We start from the raw sequence: 10997 nt of genomic DNA, 5'->3' as shown, positions 1-10997 counted from the left end.
AAGTTACTGCTCACCCTGGGCTGTTTGATCTGAGAGCTTGGCTGTGCTTCTGTAATCCTGCCAACCACCCATCTCCATCTAGCCCTCTCTCCATCACTCCATCCAGGGGATTTGACTGCCATTAAGTGATGGCTTTTTGGTGTGTGTGTGTGTGTGTGTGTGTGTGTGTGTGTGTGTGCTCATAGAACACACACTCAGCAAAGGGGATGGGGTCTGAAGTGTAGAAGCTTATACGTTTTGACTGGCCAGCAATGTCAGGCAGCATGGAACAGTAATCTTGGTCAGTTATCCCTCTGGAGGTGTAGAGTTCAGACCGATATGGGACGGCAGGATGGACACACACGCCGGTGTTTGGTCTGTGAGTTGTAACACACATGGATGGTGCTGTCTGGAGAGACCGACAGGTATGAGACTCTTTTGTTTTTCTCTGATGTGAATAAAGAACCAAGGATCATCTCTGTTCCATCATTTGTGTTTTTGTTTTTTGTTTTTTTAACTCATAATCAACTCAAACTCCATCAACACCACATCCAGCAACTAGCAATTTCCATTTAATTCATGCTTTTTCATGCCTTTGCAGACCTCTGGTAATCCTGGCATGTTCCAGATGAGCAACCACAGTAATGACTGTCATCACTTTCACCGGTCAGTTTCACCCTTACACTCTTACAAAAAAAAAAAAAATCAATTCTCACGTTAAAAATCTTGTTGCGCTTTTTTTTTTTTTTAGAACATTTATTAGAACAAGTTCCTTGACAGAGTCACACACATTCTTATAAAACCTCATGACAAGATACACATTATACAATATTTTTTATAGGTATAATTGTTTCCACCATTCATTTAGCAATTCACTTATTTCCTCAATAGCAAGTGAAAAAAAAAAAACATCTACCACAGTCAAATAGAGATAATATCCTCAACTCTCCAAATATTTTTTGATGGGTGCCTATTTGTCAAAAAATAAGGAACGCTTCACAAATTTGCATGTCATCCTTGCGCAGAGGCCATGTTAACCTTCTCTGTATCGTTCCAATTTCAGTATATGTGTCAGAGAACCGACACCAGTTGCGCATTTTAAGGATCAGTTGAATTTACAAGTCCGAAAACAGCAGAAGAAGCGATTAAAGCAAGAGGCCGCACAAACTCTAGCGGAGGGGAGCAGAGCGGGGGGTGAAATCCTGGGCGCAGACAGTACCTATTGTTGTGTGGCTAATCTCTGATGAAAGCTGTGCTTTCTTAATCACATCACCATTTCACCGGCAGCTGGTGGAGACGTTCAACGTGACTCAAACATCCAATCGCTGCTCTGCCAACTTCAGCAGAGCAGGCGTTTCACCTTCAAGCGCCGCAGCTTCGCCTTATTTATCGACACAGAATCGTGAAGCGGCCGTAAAAGAGATGGACTTCAGAAGCTCTAAAAAATGCAGCTTAATGGCGCCCGGGATAATTATGTTTGGATTTGTTTGTCAACACAACTTCAATATGCTTGTTTGCGTTTGACACCGGGCTCTTTCCGTGGTCCCTCTCTCACCCCCCTTTCGAACACACCCTGTTCTGGCGCGTTTTCATCGAATACACATACTTGTGGAAAAACGTCCGACCAAGGATTCATTATCGTTGGAGAAATTTCACCGAAAGCTGGAAGGAGGTTTCATTAAAAAAAAAAATCTCTGTCAGGCGTTGGATTGCTCAACGGGACACTTAATGCGTTGCCATAAAACCAAGATTAAAATAGTTTTGCCTTTATATTTTTACTGATGTTACAGTAAGGTGGACAATTCCATACTTCCTTCCAGTGTCTCCTTTATTAAATTGTAAAAAAATATATCGTTTTCTGCTCTGCTTTTATTGCTGCCGTGTGGATTTTGCTGGTTTTGGAGGAACAGTTTGGTCCTCATTGGATTCAGAGCGCATTTTTCTCCGGGAATCGATGGCGTGTTAACGTGACCTTAGATCGAAGATAGAGTTTTGGAGCCAATTATGATTTTGTGGATACTTGAGCTACTAGCCCGCGTCCGATGGCGTCTGTTGATTTGTTCTCCTCTGCCGGCCTCCAGTCTCTGTGCTGTGCCTGCTGCCGGGGGCGACCCTGGCCCGCTGGGCCTGCGTGAGGGCCTGCCCGGCATCCTGCTCCTGCACCCAGGAGAAGAGCTGCACCGTGCTGTGTGATCGCTCCAGCCTCGCCGAGTTGCCCAGGGAATTCCCCTGCGAGGCCGCCGCCATCAACCTGGACAAGAACCGACTCAAGTTCCTGTCAGAGAGGGCCTTTGGGACCCTGCCCTCCCTCAAGTCACTCTCCCTGGATCACAACAACATCTCCTTCATCACTCCCGGAGCCTTCAAGGTCAGCCTCCCCCTACTGACATCTGCTCCCAAACGCGATCTGATGCTATTTAAAGTGTCTATACATTATGTCTTCCACCGTCCGTTTTCTATTAAAATGTTCATGTTTAAACAGTCCTCCAAACTCTTTTAAATGTGAATGTGTAGCAGAAGGCGTGTCGATCGTCGTCACACAGCAAGAAGAAAATGGCACCATGATAATAAAACGGTCCTGTTGTTTAATTTACTGCTGAAGAAAACCCATTTGTCCACAGCCCCAGATGCACACCGTGGCGTATATTTAATTTCTAATTTCCAGACTACCTTCTCGCCTTCTTACCGGTGATCGCCGTCGGTCCAAATTCCTAATTCTCACTCGATCTCCTTTATTTATTTGCTTGAAGAAAATGTTCCGATCAGTTTGTTGTCAATATCAGCGGGCAGCGTCTTTCGCCACATTGCGATCGAGCCTGCAGCTCCCTCTCGAGATTTCGGTCAAACATCACAAGTTCAAAAGGATGCCAGGTAGCTTCGAAAGTAATTTTATAGTTTTTATAATTCATTCATTGTGCATACCTCTTATCCTGTGAGCCTATACTCGCTTTTATTGGGTAAGAGGGGTTCACCACTTGATCACAGGGCCACATATAGAGACAAAAATCCATTCATTCACATTAAAAAATTTAGGGTCCTCTTTGAACCTCCTGTATATTTTTGGACTGTAGGAGAAAACAGACAAGAATCAGAATTGAATCAGAGGCTTTCTTTCTGCAAAGCAGAAACACTAACCACTGCACCACCCAGCCTTCGTAAAGGCAGTTGCTGATTCAAACATACATACGACATAGTAGCAACTCGTAGCAGCTTCATGAGGAACATGTTTCCATTGAAGACAAAGAGCGGGAGACGAAAGAACGATTTAGTGCCAAGACAACAGCCTGTATCCTTTTGAAACCTTTGGAAATCAGTGTTTTATTGCTTAGACAAAATCAAGCAGTATGTTTCTATGAAACGGTCAAAAAAAGAACATCAAACCTGAAGTCGTGGGAATCGGGCCGGAGTGAGACGATTCGAGACGAGATGGATCAATTTAGAGATGTGCCTATTAAGCAAAGTTTCTTCAAAAATCCCTGATACAAAATCATCTAATACAGGAGTTGTGCTGTTTTCCTTGCGCCTGAAGAAAACGGGTCTTATGCTCGGAACACCCAGCAAAAAGCACCCTTCTTTCCCTGTGTTACATACAGTTGTTACATGAATATTCATAAGAGGCGCGATCGGGTCTTCCAGGTGTGCAGTTGTTTTCCACCCGTACGTCTTTCCCCTTTGCCCCAGTTCCTTCTCCATCCTTCTCCACTATCTCTGGGTCCCTTGTTCTGCAGGGCCTCGCCAACCTGGTGGAGCTCAAGATGGCGCACAATGAGTACATCAGCTACCTGCACACACGAACCTTCACGGGGCTGAAGAGGCTGGTGCGCCTGGACTTGTCGGACTGTAACCTCTTCAACATCCCCGACCGGATCTTCATCGAGCAAACGGCTCTGAAGGAGCTGTTCTGTTTCCAAAACAACTTCCGCAGGATTCCGGGAGCTATCAGAGGCATGGAGAACCTGACCCACATTTACCTGGAGAGGAACAAGATTGAGGCGGTGGCCTACAACTCGCTGCTGGGACTTGGCAGCCTCAGGTGGGGTTTCTACATACTGGCAACCAACTGGTCACTACAGCCTTGTGTGCCTTTTCTGAAATGTTCAAACTTTTGAAGTGACATCAGTTACACCAGTGTTTCCCAATGTTTTTTGAGCCACATATTTTACATTAGAAAAATCACACGGCACTCCACCAAATAAATATGTCAAAAACATTTTTTAACGGATTAGAATGAAACCGTAGTCTCGATTTACTTAGTGTGGAATCCAATGTATCTAATATCTGTAGATTCATCAAGTTGCGATGCAAATTTCCCACTGATGTGCAACTTTTCCAGAACACTTTTTACAATGTCTGAAGACATGTCATCAATAATGTCTGGAAATGGTATTATTTGAGAGAACTTGGGCTATTTCTTTATCAACGCGAGAGCCGAGCATTTCTTCAATAATGATTTTGCCGGCAGCTAGTATTACATTACATTACATTACATTTGGCAGACGCTTTTATCCAAAGCGCCTTACAATAGAGGACATAGGGACTGCAAATAACACTCGCAAATACAAGATGCACAGGAAATAGACAGAACAGTAAGCTTGGTTTAGTGAGTTTAGTGAGTATTAATGTTTTGCTACGGTGTGTGGCTGTTTGGATTTAGAGATGAGTTCAGCAACTTTTTAGCAAGCTTTCACTGCTTTCTCACTCGTCTTGGTAGTTTTCAACATTGCTGCCTGTTTGTTTACGCAGATACAAGTACTTTTTATTTTAAAAATGTATCACGCAAAGCGTCACTAATCACTCTGATACGCAGATGCACAGGTTAATTCACTACCCGTTGCCATCGAATAGGCACGCTGCCCACATAGACATAGGAAGACACATTATTTGCTTTGGATAAATAATTTTCGGACCAATCAGGTGAAAGTGGGCATTTTTCCACGGCACACCTGGTGATCTCTCACGGAGTTACACCATGTTCAATTCTGTGTGCCTACTTCTCCCCTCATCTCATATTGTACACAAATCCCAGTCATGCCGTGCTGTTGAAATGTTGGCGTGATGTGTCTCACCTCATGTTTCGGTCACGGCGGGACGAATACGACTCGAGTCAGGCTAAAAAAAACCCAATCGACCAGCTGATATTGTTCATTTGACATTTGCTAGTTTGGGGTGCTGGGATTGCTTACTGGATGCAAGTATAATGTTTTAACTTGGTTGACTGAAGACTTTAAGTTGTGTGAACGGTTGTCCCTGTGATTGACAGGTGACCTTCTTGTTCTATCGGCTGGATCCTCCCATCCTTTATCTACAGCAGGGGTCTTTTCAAATGACTACGTGAAAATGATCTATCTCCACTAAAAATGCTGAATATATATTTATTGATATATCTACTGAGTATACTTAATGCAATAAATATTTGTGGATCTTGCATTACTGCATGAACCCTTATAGCACACTACAACAGAGTACTTTTTTTTGGTAAATACCTTATTCTGATGACTTGAATGGAGTCAGTAGCATAGTTGAAGTTAGTTGTGAGAAAACTGACCGCCGTCCTGACAGCTGGGATTTTAGTTCCTTCACCTTTCTCCTTCTCAGCTGACTTTTCGGAGGGAAAACGTCGTCGTAATTTTTATGAGCGGTCTGAAAATGCCGCTCCACATTACTTTTTTTGGGTAGATCGGCAGATGAGGCAAACGCGCTTTGAAATGACATAGTAAAAAAAAAAAATCAACCTCCCATTCTGTATGGAAGGGTTTCATTTTAGTCCTTTTACTCTGTCCAGCTCCCCTGCTCATTTTATACCCATAAGTTTAGAAGACATAAATTGGACGCTAACTCGCTAGCTAGCTTGCTAGATGGCGCCGTTATGTGCACACGTGCGGTGACACCTGTGTCAGAAAAGGTCAGATCGGACAGACTGACTCAGTCAAGTGACAAATTTCATAGTGAGGAAGATAGACTGATGTCTACCTTTTAATGCCATGCGATCTTTGCGGTCGCTACCCACATTACCTTTGCGATCGACCGGTAGATCACGATCGACGTATTGGGCACATTTGATCTACTGCTTTTTCCTGAACTCAGGGTCACAAGGATGCTGAAGCTTTTCCCGGCTGTCATTTTAGGAGAGGCGAGGTCGACCCTGAGGGCCACATATAGAGACAGACAACCGTTCACTCGCTCCTTCACACATCTTGGCATTTTATTCTGATTAACCCCGTGCCTTTTTTGGGACTGTGGGAGGAAACCGGAGAACCTGGAGGAAACCCACGCAGACGCCACACGGAAAGGCGCCCTGTGGAAATTGAAACAGGAGCGGCTTCAAGTTTATTTCACTCTCAGATGTAAATGTGTGAACACGTAGCTGGCCGTCACACCTCGGGAAGATTTGTGATTGTTTGCTCCGGAAAGATTCAATTTGTTCTTCCTCATCTCAGGTACCTGAACCTCCAAGAGAACCGCATCAACGTGATCCACGACCAAGCCTTTCAAGACCTCGTTCGGCTGGAGAACTTCTACCTCAACGACAACCTGCTGACCGACCTTCCTCGGCTCGCCTTCAGGGGCCTCAGCCGCCTCAAGATGCTCAACCTCGGAGGGAACCAGCTGACAAACGTATCCAAGACCTGGTTCAGTGACCTGGTGGAGCTGGAAATTCTTTACCTGGACCGGAACCAACTGCTGTACATCGAGGAGGGAACTTTCGAGAACCTGACCAGCCTGATCACGCTTCACCTGAATAGCAACAACCTCACCACCCTGCCCTTTCCGGTGTTCCAGCCTATCTACTTCCTGGGTCGCCTCTACCTCTTCAAAAACCCCTGGGAGTGTGACTGCTCCCTGGAGTGGTTGAAGGAGTGGATGGAGAGCTACAAGCTGGTGCGCGACATCCCCTGCGCCTCCCCCTCCTCCGTGGCTGGGCTGGATCTCAGCGAGGTGGTCTTCGCCAAGCTGAACGGTACGTGCGTGGATCCGGCCGAGCTGAACCTGACCACCGCCTCCTCGGACGTGGCTTCCACCACAGAGAACCGCTTCAACAGCCTCATTTCCAAGCTGCTGCAGCAGGAGCTCCGGGAGGAAATGGGGAACGGAACGGAGAGCCTCAGGAATGGAACCCTGATGGAGGTGGAAGAGGGGCAGCTCTCTGCCGGGGTCGAGGGGCGACACGAACGGTTCAGCCGGCCGTTCCTCTGCGCCCTCCTGCCGCTGCTCCTCTTCGGTTTCACCGATCGGTACGAATGAAGGTGCGCCTTTTTTTTTTCTTTTGCACATGAGATTTCCCGGCGTGGATTTCGCTTCCTTTGAACACAGACGGCGGGAAGAGCTCCGTCGGTCGCAAAGGTTTAGCCGAAAAAAACCGAGTCGGTACTCACGCGCGAACCTTCTGCCAAAAAGATTTCCGGACTTTTCTCTCCGTGGGGGTCGGACACGTTTCCAAATTTTTGGTTTTGAATACGAGAGATGAACAAGAGATGGACATCAGAGCCGCTCGGGCGAATCATCTGTGATCTCGTCTCATGGTAGCCAGATTACGCCGTATGGGCTTGTGTTGAGTTTAAACTGTAATGAAAATGTACAGTATATGTGAACTTCCACGTTTTGTCGCATAGTACTCAAATTAATTAGTATTATGTAATATCCATCGTCCGCTACAAAAGATTTTTTTTTTTTTTTTTTTTAGTATTACTGTGTGAAATTCTGGGAGATGAGCATTTCCCTAGAAACAGATGTCCTCCGCTCATTTTTCATTCAGCTCTAAATGTAGGTTTGCAGCTTTTTTTTTTTTTTTCTTTCCGTAAATGCATTAATCTTCTTATTGCATGTGGCTTGGAGTCGTTGTTGCTTGTGTTTGTGACAACGTGCTTCTGCCTCCTATGGATGGAAACCCCCACCCACCCTTTATAGACATGATCCGTCTCTGTGCATGTGGTGTGACGGCCATATGTCAGATGGCAGAGAGGTTGGGGTTGGAGGGGGTTAGTTAGAGCACATCCGGAGGGCCGGACGAGGAATCTGTGATGACATAAATGTGACTCTTGAGTGAAAAGCAGAGCAGAAAAAAATAAAAAAATATTTTCTTTACACTCCAGTGTTGCTTGTAACGACCATTCCTGCACACAAACAGCCTTTTCTGTTCATTATGTTCAGCTTGCCGCTCAGTGATCTCTGTAGGTTAGTATTATTGCAGCCACATCACCAACCGTCACTCCTGTCCCGGAGAGAATACTCTGGTTACGTGCTCGGTCTCTCCCGTCGACTATTTTTCTAAATAAAACCACGCTGTCAAATGTCTGTGCGGCTGTTCGGTGACTCCTTTCAGGACGGATGGAACGGTCGACCTGCTTGATCAGTGAACTGCCGTTAATCTGCACGCCAGCCCTTTCAGTCAGGGATTATGGCCTAAAGACCACTGGATCTCCTTTGCCAGATTTCTCCTGTGGCTCTTTATATCTGCAGGAATATGTGTTTACAATATCAGTAGTTTAGCCTGCTCATTTCCTGGTAAATCTCCTTTGAAAAGCCATTTAATTTGGGACCTAATGGAACATTTTATCATCCAACTCCTGTAATTCACAAGAAATGATTAATTTACTGATAAGGAGGCAGTAACTATTTTTCAATTTATTTATTTTCACCCTTACATCAGGTTTTATTAATTGACTTACTTTTTAGAAAACACACATTAATGGATTCCGCGCTCAAATTTCCTCTTGAAATGAACTCATCAGTTACTTCATTTGGTCTCCGATATCAACGTGTGACATATCAAGTAGAAAAATATGATGTCTAGTGACCAGGATGAAGAGAACGTCTCTCACTTCCTGTTCCCTTCAGCTGAATAAAGAACACGTCAAGGTTCTTGGTTGTTTTAGCTCCTCAGTTATTTTTCTTTAGCATGGAGGCTCCAGTGACCAGATTTTTAAATTTCACTTTTACACTTTTTGTTGACACTTGTGTTACCTGCGTAGACGGCCAGTTTAATCGCAAATTGTTTTTCCATAATCTAACATTGTGCCGGTAAATGAACTGGGGACTTTAAGTGGTGAAATCAAGACAGAAACTGCCCCTGGTTTTAATCCTAATGTCACTGGATTCTGGTGCTATGAGCATTTTGCACCACTTTTTATTTCAATGATTTTGCAGATATTTATTCTCACAACGCTTGGAATGCAGCCTCAGGGCGGCGCGGTACAGTTTCTCCCTGAGTCGGTCTCCAGCCTGGATAAATGGAGAGGGTTGCGTCAGGAAGGGCATCCGGCGTAAAATTTTTGCCAAAAGCAAACATGCGAATCAAACCTAACAATCAGATAATACCTAACCCATATCGGTCAAGACCCGGGTTAACAACAATCGCCATTTGTACCGATGACCTACAGGGTACCAATGGAAAGCGGACTGCTGTAGGTCAAAGGAGAGGAGGAAGGCGAGTTCGGAAGCAGAGAGAGAAGACGAAAGGCAAGAGTCTGGGACTGAGAGTAGGACTTTGAATATCGGGACGATGACAGGTAAAGGTAGAGAGTTGGTCGACATGATGCAGAGAAGGAAGGCGTTTCCAGGAGACCAGGGGGAAAGGTAGTAAGGCTAGAAGGTTATGAGCAGGCTTTATGTTGTACTATCATGGTACTGAAAGGAAGAGAAATGGAGTAGGAGTTATCTTGAAGGAGGAGTTTGTTAGGAATGTTCTGGAGGTGAAAAGAATGTCAGATAGACCGATGAGTCTGAAACTGGAAATTGGATGTGTGATGCTCAATGTTGTTAGTGGCTATGCCTCGCAGGTGGGATGTGAGTTTGAGGTGAAGTAGAAGTTCTAGAATGAGTGAGATAAAGTGATGCAGAATATCCCCAGAGATTTGAGATTGCTAATTGGTGCAGACTTGATGCAGGCAATAGATGGGATGAAGAAGTGATGGGCAGATTTGGTGTACAGGATAGGAATACAGAGGAACAGATGGTGGTAGAGTTTGCAAAAAAAGGATGGAAATGGCTGTAGTGAACACCTTTTTCTAGAAAAGAAAGGAACATAGAGTAACTTATTAGAGCAGAGATGGGAGCACGCAGGTAGACTACATCTTGTAGAGAAGAGGTAACCTGAACGAGATCTGTGTCTGCAAAGTAGTTGTAGGTGAGAGGGTAGCCAGACAGCATAGGATGGTGGTTTGTAGGATGACTCTGGTGACGAGGAAGATCAAGAGGACAAAGGTAGAGCAGAGGACAAAGCGGTGGAAGCTGATGTGTATGATGACTTGTATGCCTGGTTACTTTGAAGAGCTGATGAATGTGGAACATGAAAACAGGCAAGGGTAGAAGAGGTGACTATTGTAGACCACAAAGTAGCAGAGATTAGTAAAAGTGAAGTGAGGAAGGCATTGAAGAGGATGAAGAGTGGAAAGGCACTCGGTCCTCATGATATACCTGTAGAGGTGTGGAAGTGTCTAGGAGAGTTTCTGACTAGATTACTCAACAGGATCTTAGAGAGTGAGAAGATGCCTGAAGATTGGAGACGAAGTGTGATGGTGGCTATTTTTAAGAATAAGGGGGATGTGCAGAATTGCGGCAACTATAAAGGGATAAAGTTGATGAGCCATACAATGAAGTTATGGGAAAGAGTAGTTGAAACTAGACTGAGAGGAGAAGTCAGCATTTGTGAAGAGGAGTATGGCTTCATGTAATGAGTACTACAGATGCAGTATTTGCTTTGAGAATGCTAATAGAGAAGGTCAGAGAAGGTCAGAGGGGGCTGCATTGTGTTTTTGTAGACCTAGAAAAAGCATGTGATAGGGTGCCAAGAGAGGAAGTCTGGTATTGTATGAGGAAGTCCGGAGTAGCAGAGAAGTATGTTAGACCGGTGCAGGACATGTATGCTATCTCTGAGACAGTGGTGCGGTGTGCTGTAGGGGTAACAGAGAAGTTCAAGATGGAGGTGGGACTCCATCAGGGATCAGCTCTGAGCCCCTTCTTGTTTGCAGGGGTGATAGACAGGCTGACAGATGAGGTTAGAAAGGAATCCCCATGGACCA

The 10997-nt window shown here is 45.0% G+C and overlaps 1 protein-coding gene and 1 non-coding gene across 2 annotated transcripts; one reads left to right on the top strand and one right to left on the bottom strand.

Moving 5' to 3' along the window:
- Positions 1–271: 271 nt before the first annotated feature.
- On the top strand, positions 272–8210 carry nyx (nyctalopin). Its single transcript, XM_086144905.1, has 5 exons — positions 272–404; positions 581–645; positions 2061–2347; positions 3708–4012; positions 6417–8210. The coding sequence occupies exons 2-5, from the start codon at positions 624–626 to the stop codon at positions 7219–7221; spliced, it is 1419 nt and encodes a 472-aa protein (XP_086001031.1). The 5' UTR covers positions 272–404; positions 581–623; the 3' UTR covers positions 7222–8210.
- Positions 960–1065, bottom strand: LOC147234490 (U6 spliceosomal RNA). The gene has a single exon (XR_015106087.1). It is a non-coding gene; the product is annotated as a U6 spliceosomal RNA (small nuclear RNA).
- Positions 8211–10997: the final 2787 nt, after the last annotated feature.

This window comes from Fistularia commersonii, chromosome 4 (assembly GCF_037954325.1).
Source record: "Fistularia commersonii isolate RoL2024-O1a breed Wild chromosome 4, RoL_Fcom_v1.0, whole genome shotgun sequence".
In the NCBI taxonomy this organism is placed as follows: Eukaryota; Metazoa; Chordata; class Actinopteri; order Syngnathiformes; family Fistulariidae; genus Fistularia; species Fistularia commersonii.
The sequence above is the reverse complement of the archived record's forward strand: the minus strand, read 5'-3'. Positions and strand labels throughout refer to the sequence as shown.